At 35.9% G+C, this 11,492-nt stretch overlaps 3 protein-coding genes across 3 annotated transcripts; 1 reads left to right on the forward strand and 2 right to left on the reverse strand.

Moving 5' to 3' along the window:
• Nucleotides 1–1,333: 1,333 nt before the first annotated feature.
• Nucleotides 1,334–3,295, forward strand: L201_006926 (uncharacterized protein; the record flags this gene model as incomplete). The annotated part of the gene is made up of 1 exon (XM_066222638.1): nt 1,334–3,295. One exon carries the CDS (start codon nt 1,334–1,336, stop codon nt 3,293–3,295), a length of 1,962 nt encoding a protein of 653 aa, XP_066078735.1.
• A 308-nt stretch (nt 3,296–3,603) lies between these two features.
• L201_006927 (uncharacterized protein) lies at nt 3,604–5,548 on the reverse strand (the record flags this gene model as incomplete). Its single annotated transcript, XM_066222639.1, has 10 exons — nt 3,604–3,703; nt 3,825–4,046; nt 4,124–4,182; nt 4,256–4,367; nt 4,509–4,711; nt 4,784–4,879; nt 4,935–4,957; nt 5,024–5,031; nt 5,107–5,160; nt 5,331–5,548. The coding sequence occupies 10 exons, from the start codon at nt 5,546–5,548 to the stop codon at nt 3,604–3,606; spliced, it is 1,095 nt and encodes a 364-aa protein (XP_066078736.1).
• A 788-nt stretch (nt 5,549–6,336) lies between these two features.
• Nucleotides 6,337–8,487, reverse strand: L201_006928 (uncharacterized protein; the record flags this gene model as incomplete). The annotated part of the gene is made up of 4 exons (XM_066222640.1): nt 6,337–7,030; nt 7,117–7,431; nt 7,540–8,039; nt 8,104–8,487. 4 exons carry the CDS (start codon nt 8,485–8,487, stop codon nt 6,337–6,339), a joined length of 1,893 nt encoding a protein of 630 aa, XP_066078737.1.
• Between the last annotated feature and the right edge of the window lie 3,005 nt (nt 8,488–11,492).

Below are 11,492 nucleotides of genomic sequence, written 5' to 3' on the forward strand. Positions count from 1 at the left end.
TTTACGCCTACTTATAACGGTTTTTGGCTGGTGCCGATCAATTTACGCTTACTATGAGAATAACGACAACTCAAATATACCAACAATATCTCCATTAACAGAGTACCCTGAAGTCTGGAGAAATTTGGATGCGGTCCTTAGAGCTCATTCCTCACTCTCCTTCAAGATAGGAGAAGTTGGCTCATTTTACCATACTTTGCAGAAGGTAGGTGCCGAGATCAAGAATAAAAATATGCAATTCCCGGCGAAAATTCCAGAATGGTTGCATGAGAATGAAAAGTGCGTCCAGACTTTGCAGCACGAGATGTTTACATTCTGGCGGCAACCCCACAACGATAACTAAGAACCTTTATTGGTGGACTGGGCGTATTTTCATAATACCTTCAAGGAAACAAATGTGTTCGTACTCGAGAAACTCCACCAGATACACCCATGAATATTTACATGCATTCACTCGACCTACTTTCCCGATGTTACCAGAAGATTGAATTCAACTCCGTATATCATGCCGAACGTGGCTATGGTCTATTTCAAGACTTCCATCAAATCAAGGGTAGTTATTTACCTTATTAGGCGAACGAATCATTGCATACTTGTACACCTTCAATGATGATCATGTCTCGCAACCTAATGTAACCTAATGTGCATATCAGCAATCTGAAACAGGAAATACAATATCATTTCCGACTGATTGACATTTAGCCTCTCTCGTACTGACGTCACTCAGAAGGTATAATGGCAGGCTCGCCTCCTCCGATATCAGGTGTTCAGGTAACATCATATCGCATTTCAATATCGACCAGTCCATCTGCAATTATCACCGAATCGGTAGTGTTGTAAAAAGAATGCTTCACCTCCTCCGATATTAGAAATTCAGGTAAAGAGCTAAATTTCAATTTCGACCATGTAATGAAAATTTTACCGAAATCGATAAGATAACTTTATCGGATTACCTAAAGCAGTTTATCTTATGTCTCATTGCCGATAACCAATTCGGCAATATGGGAAAAAATCAGCTTATCGTACTACGAAAACGGTTAATCGTCTATGTCGATAGATGCGATCATATGTGAAGCAAAAGTCGTTGATCAAGTAATGAAAAAGCTATATAATCTGACCTTTCACGACTCCATTTCCAACTTCCTCATCAACTCATCGTACTCATCTTGTATTGAATACAACAAACTAATCAAACCAAAGTCGTCAATTTATTGAATAATATTCAGATTCAACTTCTCACAAACGAAATCAAAGTTTTACCTCTACTTTTAATAATCAACTTTACAAACTAATCCAACAATCAATCAATCAATCAATCTCACTCTTAATAAAAATGCACGCTTCAACATACTATCAAATTCTTGTAACTCTCGCTTTAATTCCTTACGGAACTTCAGCATCACCTTTACGAGCATCAAATACTGATGCTCATGCTCATATCACTTCAACTGTATCAGAACAAATTAAAGGAACAGTAATTCCAATTACACATAGATCACCATTATTACATCATCCTATCTTATCAGCTAGAACAGAAGATGGTAATATACCAATATTCGATGAACAAGCTGCAGCATTAGTTCAAAAAGAATTAAAAGCAGTTAAAAATAAATATTCAAAAGCTGCACAATATTTATCAGGTGTTCAAGTTGCTGAAGCAGATATTTCTTTTCAACAACCAAATGCTGCTTTACCTGTTCAAGCTGCTCAACAATCGAAATCTAAATCACAATCACAATCTGTATCAAATTCAGCCTCTTCATTCGCATCTTCGTCTTCTTCTTCTACTTCAAATCCCAAATCAACCTCAACTTTCGTTTCTACTGCACCAACAACTATATCTTCTTCAGCAGCTAAAACTTGGTCAACTGGTGTTACAGTGATCGCACCAAATTCAATGCCTACACTTTCAACATCATCCTTCGTTTCTTCAACTACAGCTAAATCTGCTGCCGGAGCCACTGGTACTGGTGTCATCGCTCCTATCGCCTCAATTTCAGTTGACAGTGATGGTGTTTTTAACTTTTTAGGTAATCATGCACCTTTATTAGCTCCAATCATCGGTTCTCATACGAGATCAGCAGTCTCAAAATCACCTCAATCAAATACAGTATCTACCTCAACTTTCATAACCAATTTACCTGCTTCTTCCTATGCGCCAGCAACCAAAGCAGCTGTTTCTACGACAAAAGCCAACCAATTCGACGCTTTACCAACCAATATAATTGCAGCTGATTTACAGGCCTTGCCACATTTATCCGATTTACAAATCAGAGGTAAAACGAATGGTAGTCCTGTTGTACCTTTAACAGATTACATTCAAGGATCATTAGATGTATTATATTATGGTAATATCAATATCGGTACACCTTCACAAAGTTTAAGTGTAGATTTTGATACTGGATCAGCAGATTTATGGTTCCCAGTTGGATGTTCAAATTGTCAATCACAACAATTTGATTCCAAGAAATCATCAACGTATAAATCAAGTTCACAATCATTTGGTGTACAATATGGTTCAGGTTCAGTATCAGGTACATTATCACAAGAAACAGTTTCAATAGCCAATACGAATGTTCAAGGACAATATTTTGGTGCGGTAAATAGTGAATCATCAGATTTTCAAGGTAATCCAAATTCTGGTGTTTTAGGTATGGCATTTTCATCTATATCTTCATCAGGTAAATCAACATATTTTGAAAATTTAATTTCAACCAAATCAGTTTCTTCATCATTATTTGGATTTCATTTAACTAGAAGACAAGCTCAAGGTTCACAATTATGTATAGGTTGTTATGATTCATCAAAATTTACTGGATCAATTTCATGGATTCCAATTATATCACAAACTTATTGGTCAGTTTCATTAACTAGTTTTTCAACCAATAATGGTAAATCAAATGCTTTATCACAATCTTTAATCGGTGCAATTGATACTGGAACAACATTAATTTACGTTCCAACTTCAATCGCTGATTCTTTTTACTCTCAAATTCCAAATTCACAAAAAGCTGATCAATTCGGTCAAGGTTTTTATCAATATCCATGTAAATCTTCAATAACTATTTCTTTAGGTTTAAACGGTAAAAATTTCCCAATGAATACAGTTGATTTCAATTTAGGTAAAACTTCTTCAGGTTCACAAATGTGTATCGGAGCGGTTTTAGCTGTAGCAGATGGTTTCCCAGATAATTTAGCTATTGTAGGTGACGCTTTCTTGAAAAATTGGTATTCAATTTATGATTATTCAAATAATGTTAGAATTGGTTTGGCTAGTTCAACAAACAATAAATAGGTTTTTACTCCATATAGATAGATATTGTATATAATCAGTAGTAGATATAGAAATTATAGATATTTATAGATGGGTCAATGTATTTATTACCTTACAAATAATCTCACTTTGCTGCATCGCATGATTACTCACATGCGACAAGTCTCTATTCACATCTTTGAACCAACTCCCTCAAATGAGAAAACGAGTCAAGTATCTTCTTATCTCTTCCTTCAACACATGTCTGATAATTCCAATGCATATGACTAAACAAGTTGATATGGTAAATCCGATGGGAAACCATAAACCCGCTGATCGGTAGAGTCTTCCTACCCTTCAGCTCTTGGTCCTTCGACTTCAGGCGGTCGTTTCACTACTCCGGTATGCAAGTATCGTTTAACATCTTCGACTTCTTTACCTGTACTGGTTCTATGGCGAGGAAGAAGATTCAATACGATTAGCCACCAAGTTCAATTATTTCCAATTCTTGTATAAGCTGTGTAGAGGGGATAGATGATATTCGTACGGTGATATGACCAACTAAACTCACTTTACAGCTTCGTCCAGATATTTGCCTAGCACATCTCCAGCAACTCGATCCATCTTATTCATTCCTTTGCCCACGAATGGATCAGCTCTAGTCGGTCCAGTCGTAATCATCAAAATCGGTTTTTTAAGTTCCACAGCTAATTTGACTAATCTGAATGCTGAATAAGTCGCTAGCGATGTACCAAGGATTAGGAGCGATGATGAAGATTCGATAAGATTGAGACTATGATGAGTATTAGTACCATTAGTTATGAATGTCTGTATGAAGCCGAACTCTGTAAGATCATGAATTTGACTTACGATCCATCCCGAACTGTTGGCGTTATCGTCTCCCCGAAAAATACGACATTAGGTTTTACCTGAAGGTGAAGCTGGTATAAGCACCACAAAAACTTCTGAGACTGAAGATTGAAGAAGGAATAACAGACTTACCATTGAAGCCTTCACCTTCTCCTTCTCACATATTTTACAAGGTGGAACTTCGAATGATCTATAATCTACACCGTGTAATTCTACATCACCATCTGGATTGGTTCTCGGACGTCTAGTAATTTCGTTAAATTGTTTATAAGCACAATTTGAACAGATTGGGAAGGGAAACGACCATTTTGACATAGAGTCGATTGGAGCTTTGAATGAGCGATCCCAGATATTTCGCGCAACAAAAAAACGTATTATAACCTACCTTCCAGTTCTTTCAGCTTCTTTAGCTTCGTTGTCCCAAACAGGATTTAATCTAGATATCTCATCTTGATAGATATCTCTTGTTTGTTCATGACGATGTTTTAAGCAATGCACTTTGGCCAATGTACCATGTAATTCTAATATTGATGATTCATCATAATTTGGGGAAAGAAGCGAATATGCTTTTCTATGTAGATTATCGACCTATATTATAGTTAAGACAACATATCTGTATTAAAGTTACATTCTCTTCCATCAAAGAGATAGCCGACTCACATTTTGAGTTATCAAGTTAGGTGCTAAGCCTAGATGCTGTAATGCAGCTATATAGATATGCGTAGGATTCGGTTGTGCGTCTCGAACGGGTGGATACTGGATATATATCTGATCAGCAAAAAAGATCAATCGATGCCTAAGTTGAACTCACACCAAGAAAAGATCGGGCCCAGTCTATTTACAAGCGGTCTCAGCTTCCTGTATATTGGTATACCACTCAAGCCAGGGAAAACAACTTACATCGCCGCCTGTTATACCATATGTGACATGCTATTAGCTTCTAGCTAAACAAAGGCGAAGAAGACTAAGAAAGAAACACTTACCTGAACATATCACCCCGTTCACTATCTTCAACTAATTCATGATACAATATAGGTCTATCATAGGAAATTTAAGTGTTTAGGATCATTAGTAAGTTGTGCAGGATGGATGGGCGGAAGGTGAAGCAAGATCCAGAAAAGAATGATCAGATATCCATGACCTCGTTACTTTCATACCATTTTGGTGGGGTTGAATGGATAAACTCCAGACTGATTGACTTACTTACTTATAATTTGGATTTGAATAAGTACCCTTTTCACCTCTATAAGCTCTTATACCTGAATCTACTGAAACACCAGCACCAGTTAAAATGGTTGTTTTACCTTTACCTTTTTCTAAGAAATTTGATAAATATGATGCAGCTTCAGGTAAAGGTAATAAAGATATACCTGATGGTGGAACTAAAGGTACTTTAGGTAAAGTTGGTATTGATATACGTACCATCTTCGCATGAATTAGTCGATGAAAATCTTCATATGGTTTGAAAACAGTGAAAGTGGGTAAGTTGGAATGAATTACTACTGTTATACGTTTCTGTACGTTTCTGTACCGGTTAAAATCCCTAAATGCAGTAGTAAACTGTATTATCTCTATATCTTATCTATAAATGAATGCAGCAATAATACTATCAAACACATCTAATGAGGAAGATCCCAAATCATCAATTAATTTGTCTACATATATGATTTGCAGCTATAGCTAGTAGCTATGACGATCCGATCTGCATCTTATCTTATTTATTTAACCGATCGAACGAATTATCGAATTATCAACGCGTCTTTTCAATTCCCCAGCCAAATTCAAATCCCATGTTATATATCACATATTTCCGAAATTATAGTTGACATCTCCCCTTTAGCTTTGCATCTCTATCATCCCTTCACGTAGACTGGTTTGCTATTTATTTTATTCATGACATAAATATCATATGTAGAACGATGAATGATCAATCTCTACAGCTTCGTACAGAAACATAAAAGACAAATGTTTGAAATTACAAAGAGAAGGAATAACTTTATGACATTATGTGTTGTATGAGAATGACAAACAAGGGATTGGAGGAAAAAAAACAACAAATATGAAGTAAATTGGAAAAATGATTACAATAGGGGAATACAATATTTAAGACGATTAAAATCATGATATGATTGAAGATGATATAAAGGGAATACTGAAGACCAAAAGGAGCGTTATATAGGTATTCTACTAAATCTTACTTTTAAATTGAATAACTATTGTTCACTTTTCTTTGATGGTTCCAAAACTTTGATCCAGTCTTTACCTGCATGTTCCGCAAATTCTTCTATCAAAGATCTACCAAAAGCAACAGTATGTGCAATAGGTGCACACATACCTAATTCAATTGGCCAAGCGAAAATTAAATTATCACTATCAATATTAATTTTTTTCGCTGAACCTAAATTATCTCCTGGTATAGGTAAAAATTCATCATTTAATTTGGAATTTAATGCTTTTTCAAAAGTTTGAGGGAAAAAAAATCTTAAATTTTTCAATGATAAATGATGTCTTGAAGTTAATAAAGATTGTTGTGCTTTTGAACTTGATGATGTACTTGTTGATATTAATGGTAATAAATCTGGTGGTATCATTGTTGTCAAACTACTACTAGATGATGATATATGTGATATATGTGAATCAGGTGAATGATGTGATTCAGAAGTACCTGAAGAAGATGATCTACCTGCAGGTGATGGATGTGCATGCTGTTGTGATTGTGATGAAGATGAAAATGTTTGTTGGATATTTGCTGAGGCAGGTGGTGAAGCTGATGTAGTAGATCCAGGTGATGGTCCATGATTATTTGTAGGTATAGTTGCAGAAGAAGCTAATTCTCTTCCTCTCTTATTGAGATGAGCAAGTTGTTCTGATGTTAGAAGATAACCTATGACAGCTTCAATCAAATGCCTGAATAGGATGTCGTAATGAAAGTCAGTATACTGCATCATTTGAAAAAGATTTCATGAATCCATTGAAAACGCTCATCAACTCACATTAATCCAACCATAGCCTGAGCCATTTCTTTTCCACCATCGAAATTTTCTGACGGTTTCCTCATTTCAATTTCCCAACCTTTTCTAACAAATCCTCTTAATGGTTCTGATTCGAGATAAGGTGACATTCTAACTCTACCACCAGCTTGTTCATCGCAAAAATATGCGTATAACCACAGTAAAACAGCATCAGTTAAACATAATAATCCTTTTAAATGATCAAATGGTAATTGTTGTTTATATTTCGGATGAGCTGAATGTGTTCTTTGATATGCATCACCATGCCGTTTCAACAATAGTGCACGATCACGGTACCTGAACAGAAGGGAATTGAAAAATGTTGGATGTATTAGCATATTTCGTTTTCTCTGTTGGAAGCTTGCCAATATGGGAATCGATGCTAAGAAGAGATATTTCACTCACACCTGTGCCATTGTTCTCCATTTATCTTTTGACCAATTTTCTTTATTTTCTACAACTTCATTCCTTAAAGCACTATTACCTAATTTTTTAGACGGTAAAGCAGGACTTGAACCAGGTAAATTCCCTATCGAAGGTGTTAAACTTCTATCATTGATAGTTGATGAGGACTGTCTAAATAAATCTGGTTTATCGGTTCTAACCTTTTTCTTTATCTGTTGTTCAGGTGACATTGATAATCCTAGACCTAAACCTAAACCTATTTCAGCATTCTTACCGGAAGAAGAAGAAGGTTCATCCGATGATAATGAAGAAGATGAATCTGATGAATCAGTTGCTCTCTTCCTCTTGTTTCTTTTCAAAGATGAACGAGCATATTCTCCAAATGATTTAGGTGGTGATTTGATCGACGATGTTATAGATGATGTTGGTGATGCAGAAGGTGTAGGTAAAAATGTGGGTGGTAAAGTCTCTGGTAATGGTGCAGGTAAGGATGATAACATCTATATAGCACAGAAATGATCGGTTAAACTCGATATCTACATCTAACATCGATAATGCACTTACATTCAAAATAGCTTGAGCAGCTTCACTCCTAAACTGTTTCTTATTGTTACTGGTACTTGTAATCTCATTCCTTAAACCACTTGAGCTTCTTTCCATCGGACCCAATCTAGGTGTTGGTATAGGTGCATGAACATTATTCAAATTTGATGATTTTGAAGCAGAAGAACCAATTGTTACCAAACGAGAAGTTGAGGATGATCTACTATGACCATTATGCCGACTACTACTGCTGCTACTACTACCATTACTGTAATTATTGTTGAAACCGTTCGTCTGTGGTTTAGGTGGTAAAGCGGGTGAATTAGGTCTCAAAGGTAAAGTACTTCTAGGTACATATGAAGGTGAAGGTGCATGAGTCGTCATTCTAACTGCTGTGGTTGACATTGTAGTTAGATATATAGATATTCGTTAGGTGGTCGTTAAGAATTTATCGAGATCGTAATGATGATTTCTGTCAATTTTGGTTCGTTGACTGAATGTTTTGAGTTTTCGGGTCTAGCAATGAACTATTCTATGAAGATGTAGAAGAATAGTTTTCAAAGGGTTTGTTCAGAGTTGAATTCCAGCCTGGTCTATTTCCCAATAATGAATCTAATCAAGTCTAAACAATAAGGTAGATATCCAAAGCCTCGAATATCCGATGCAGGTTCTCTGTACTTGGAAATCCTGATATTCTTTCAGGTTTGACGTAAATTCCCTTTGATAGATTCTAAAGGTGAGATTGTGAGGTTCATACGAAGACGTTACAAGGAAATGATGAAAAGAACTTTATTTTTATCTTGTTCTTCTTTTGATGAGGTAAGAATAAGAGCGGAGTGTGGTGTACACTGTAGATGAAGTGATCCGGTCTAGTTTTATCTAATAATGCTGTGATGGTGATGTATGATGTATAATGAGATACTAGTGATGTCTGTGTGTTAAGGGTTATGAAAAGGCGCTGTATCCGTACTGTACAGTACTATTGATGGTAACTGAAAGTCGGTCCGGTAAAGTCAAGATATTGGGTACATTCCATACAAGGTATTGGCTATATCGATATTTGAGGAATGATGAAAGATCAATTGATAAGGGAATGCAATGAGGAAATAATGGTGCAATAGTGAGAGGGAATGGCGATATGTAGTAGGATCGAGCTTTTTCAAGGTTAACGGTTGTCTTAGGTTTTTCGTCGCAATAAGGTGTAGGTAGGTTGTCTTGGCTTGAGGAATAAGGTATTTGTACTGATAATTACAATTTTGAGGGTGAATTTGTCGTACTCCGAAGTATGTCAAGCACTACAAAGCGAGCTAGATCTAGTCGATGCAAAGAGGATTTGAAGATGATAAGCTAATCTAATACTGATGTCCAAAGGTAAGGAGAAGAAAGATCGTGATATGATTGTGGGGAATATGATATGTTTCGGATCAATCGATTAGTTTGAGGTCCTTTCGATATTCTTCTTTGCCTTGCTTCACAATGTTGTATTAACGAGCTATTCTGCTATGAGACGATCTTCATCTACAATGATTATACAGACTGGACATGAAGGAGTACTTCGCAACTGTTCAACAATATCGATTGATCCTGCTTCATCTCAGCTACACATCCACTCAAAAACCCAATAATAGATCCCATAATCCCAAAAAAAGCCCCCTTTTAGGTTACATTTTATCCAATCCAATTTTTCGGATCATAACCGTTCATTCCGTTTTACGTTTACCGTTCATCCTTGTTGTATACATAACCTTAGGTAGTTGTAGACCGAACACTCTTTTTTTGTTATTATGATATGTACTTTGCACACCTGACTAATAATTTAATTTACCCTTAATCTTCCAAAAATTACCTCCACATTCTTGACTTGTATGGCTGTAGATTTTAATGGCATGAAAAGTACGCCTTCCATCTCGTGGTTTTGAAGGAAAGAGAACCCTTTTTGACCAGTTCTACTGTAATCACGAAACAGATACGTAAGCTCATATATCTTTCTGTATAGGACCCGAGACATCTTTTCAATGTTTCGTCCTTCAAAAAAAAATAACCCTGAATTTAGAATGATTGTCCTCTACGCCGAATAAGCGGATTGGGTAATTCCATCAATCGGCTTTATCCTAAAATCTATGATTTTGGCTTGAGAACGACTGATCATAATTTGGTACTTAGTGGCGGTGCCTCTTATCTATGTACCTATAAAACCACTTGGTTTAAGCGTGTTTTCTATACAAAATAAATGACTAAGGGGAATTCTATGATAGGAGGTTTTCCGAAAAGTTTGATACGGACTAAAGCAGATAGATGTTCAGGTGGTCCAAATTCTCATATGCATAGGTTGTTAGTGTAGTATTTTAGCTGTGAACATGTTACTGGCATTTTAAACTTCCAAGCAGTGTGTAAAGAGGATATATATGCTTAAGATCGAATGATATGTATATGTAGATGAGACTTAATCAACGATCGGGAACTTCATTTTACTGTATTTTCATTTAGATGCTGAATTTCTTTAAACCGATCACTTCTTTTTTTTTGGTTGAAACAGGTGATTTTTTTCCATTAAATTTACGCCTCAATTAACATATCTTCAGTTCCATCCAATCTTTGAGACCTTTGCATCAATCGTCATCACTCTTATTGAACGAAATGACTAGAGATGTATGTTGATATAACTATCTGTTCGTATCTGACTCTAAACAAGATCTCCAACGTTTGTGTTCCATGAGATTTCATTAAGTATTGATCAGAGGGTATCTGGACACTATAAGTTTACTACTATACCATCATACATGTTTGATGTTTGATCAATATATAGGTTCATGGCATTGATCAAGATTACTTGAGTACTTAATTACCCTTCCAGAAGAATGGAAGATTGCCTAACATGCAGAGAGAGATTACAACCATAAAACTGGAATATCGGATCCGCATGTCAGCACGGCCGTTTCTTCAACTACGATTAACGATGATCTAACCTTGACTCATCTTAGTGTGTAGATATGGAATATGGGATAAAAAGGAAAATAAAAAGTGATAAAAAATTATTGACATGGAAAAATCAAAAAAAAAAGTTAGCTAGACGCGTGTTTTTAAAGGGGAAAGGGGGGTGAGGTCATTGGCTTTTTAGCGTGTTATGCAAGCTACAGCTACAGTGTAGTGTAAGAGATATCGGACCTTTTGCCGATGTAAAATAAGGGTACGAGGGTCACAAATCCGGTTGTATGAATGTAGTATGCAAGCGGAGTACATAATAACAATAATAATAATAACAGATAAATTTATTTACTATGGTCATGGTAAAAAAAGCTAAGCTAGCTTTAACCTTCTTTTTTCTGTGGGTGGAATTGTAATTTCTAATCTATCTTATCATCAATCATCAATCATCGTCTTTTAATTCCATCCACTTGATCATATACGAA

The sequence above is a fragment of the Kwoniella dendrophila genome, chromosome 9, assembly GCF_036810415.1.
Source record: "Kwoniella dendrophila CBS 6074 chromosome 9, complete sequence".
NCBI lineage: Eukaryota > Fungi > Basidiomycota > Tremellomycetes > Tremellales > Cryptococcaceae > Kwoniella > Kwoniella dendrophila.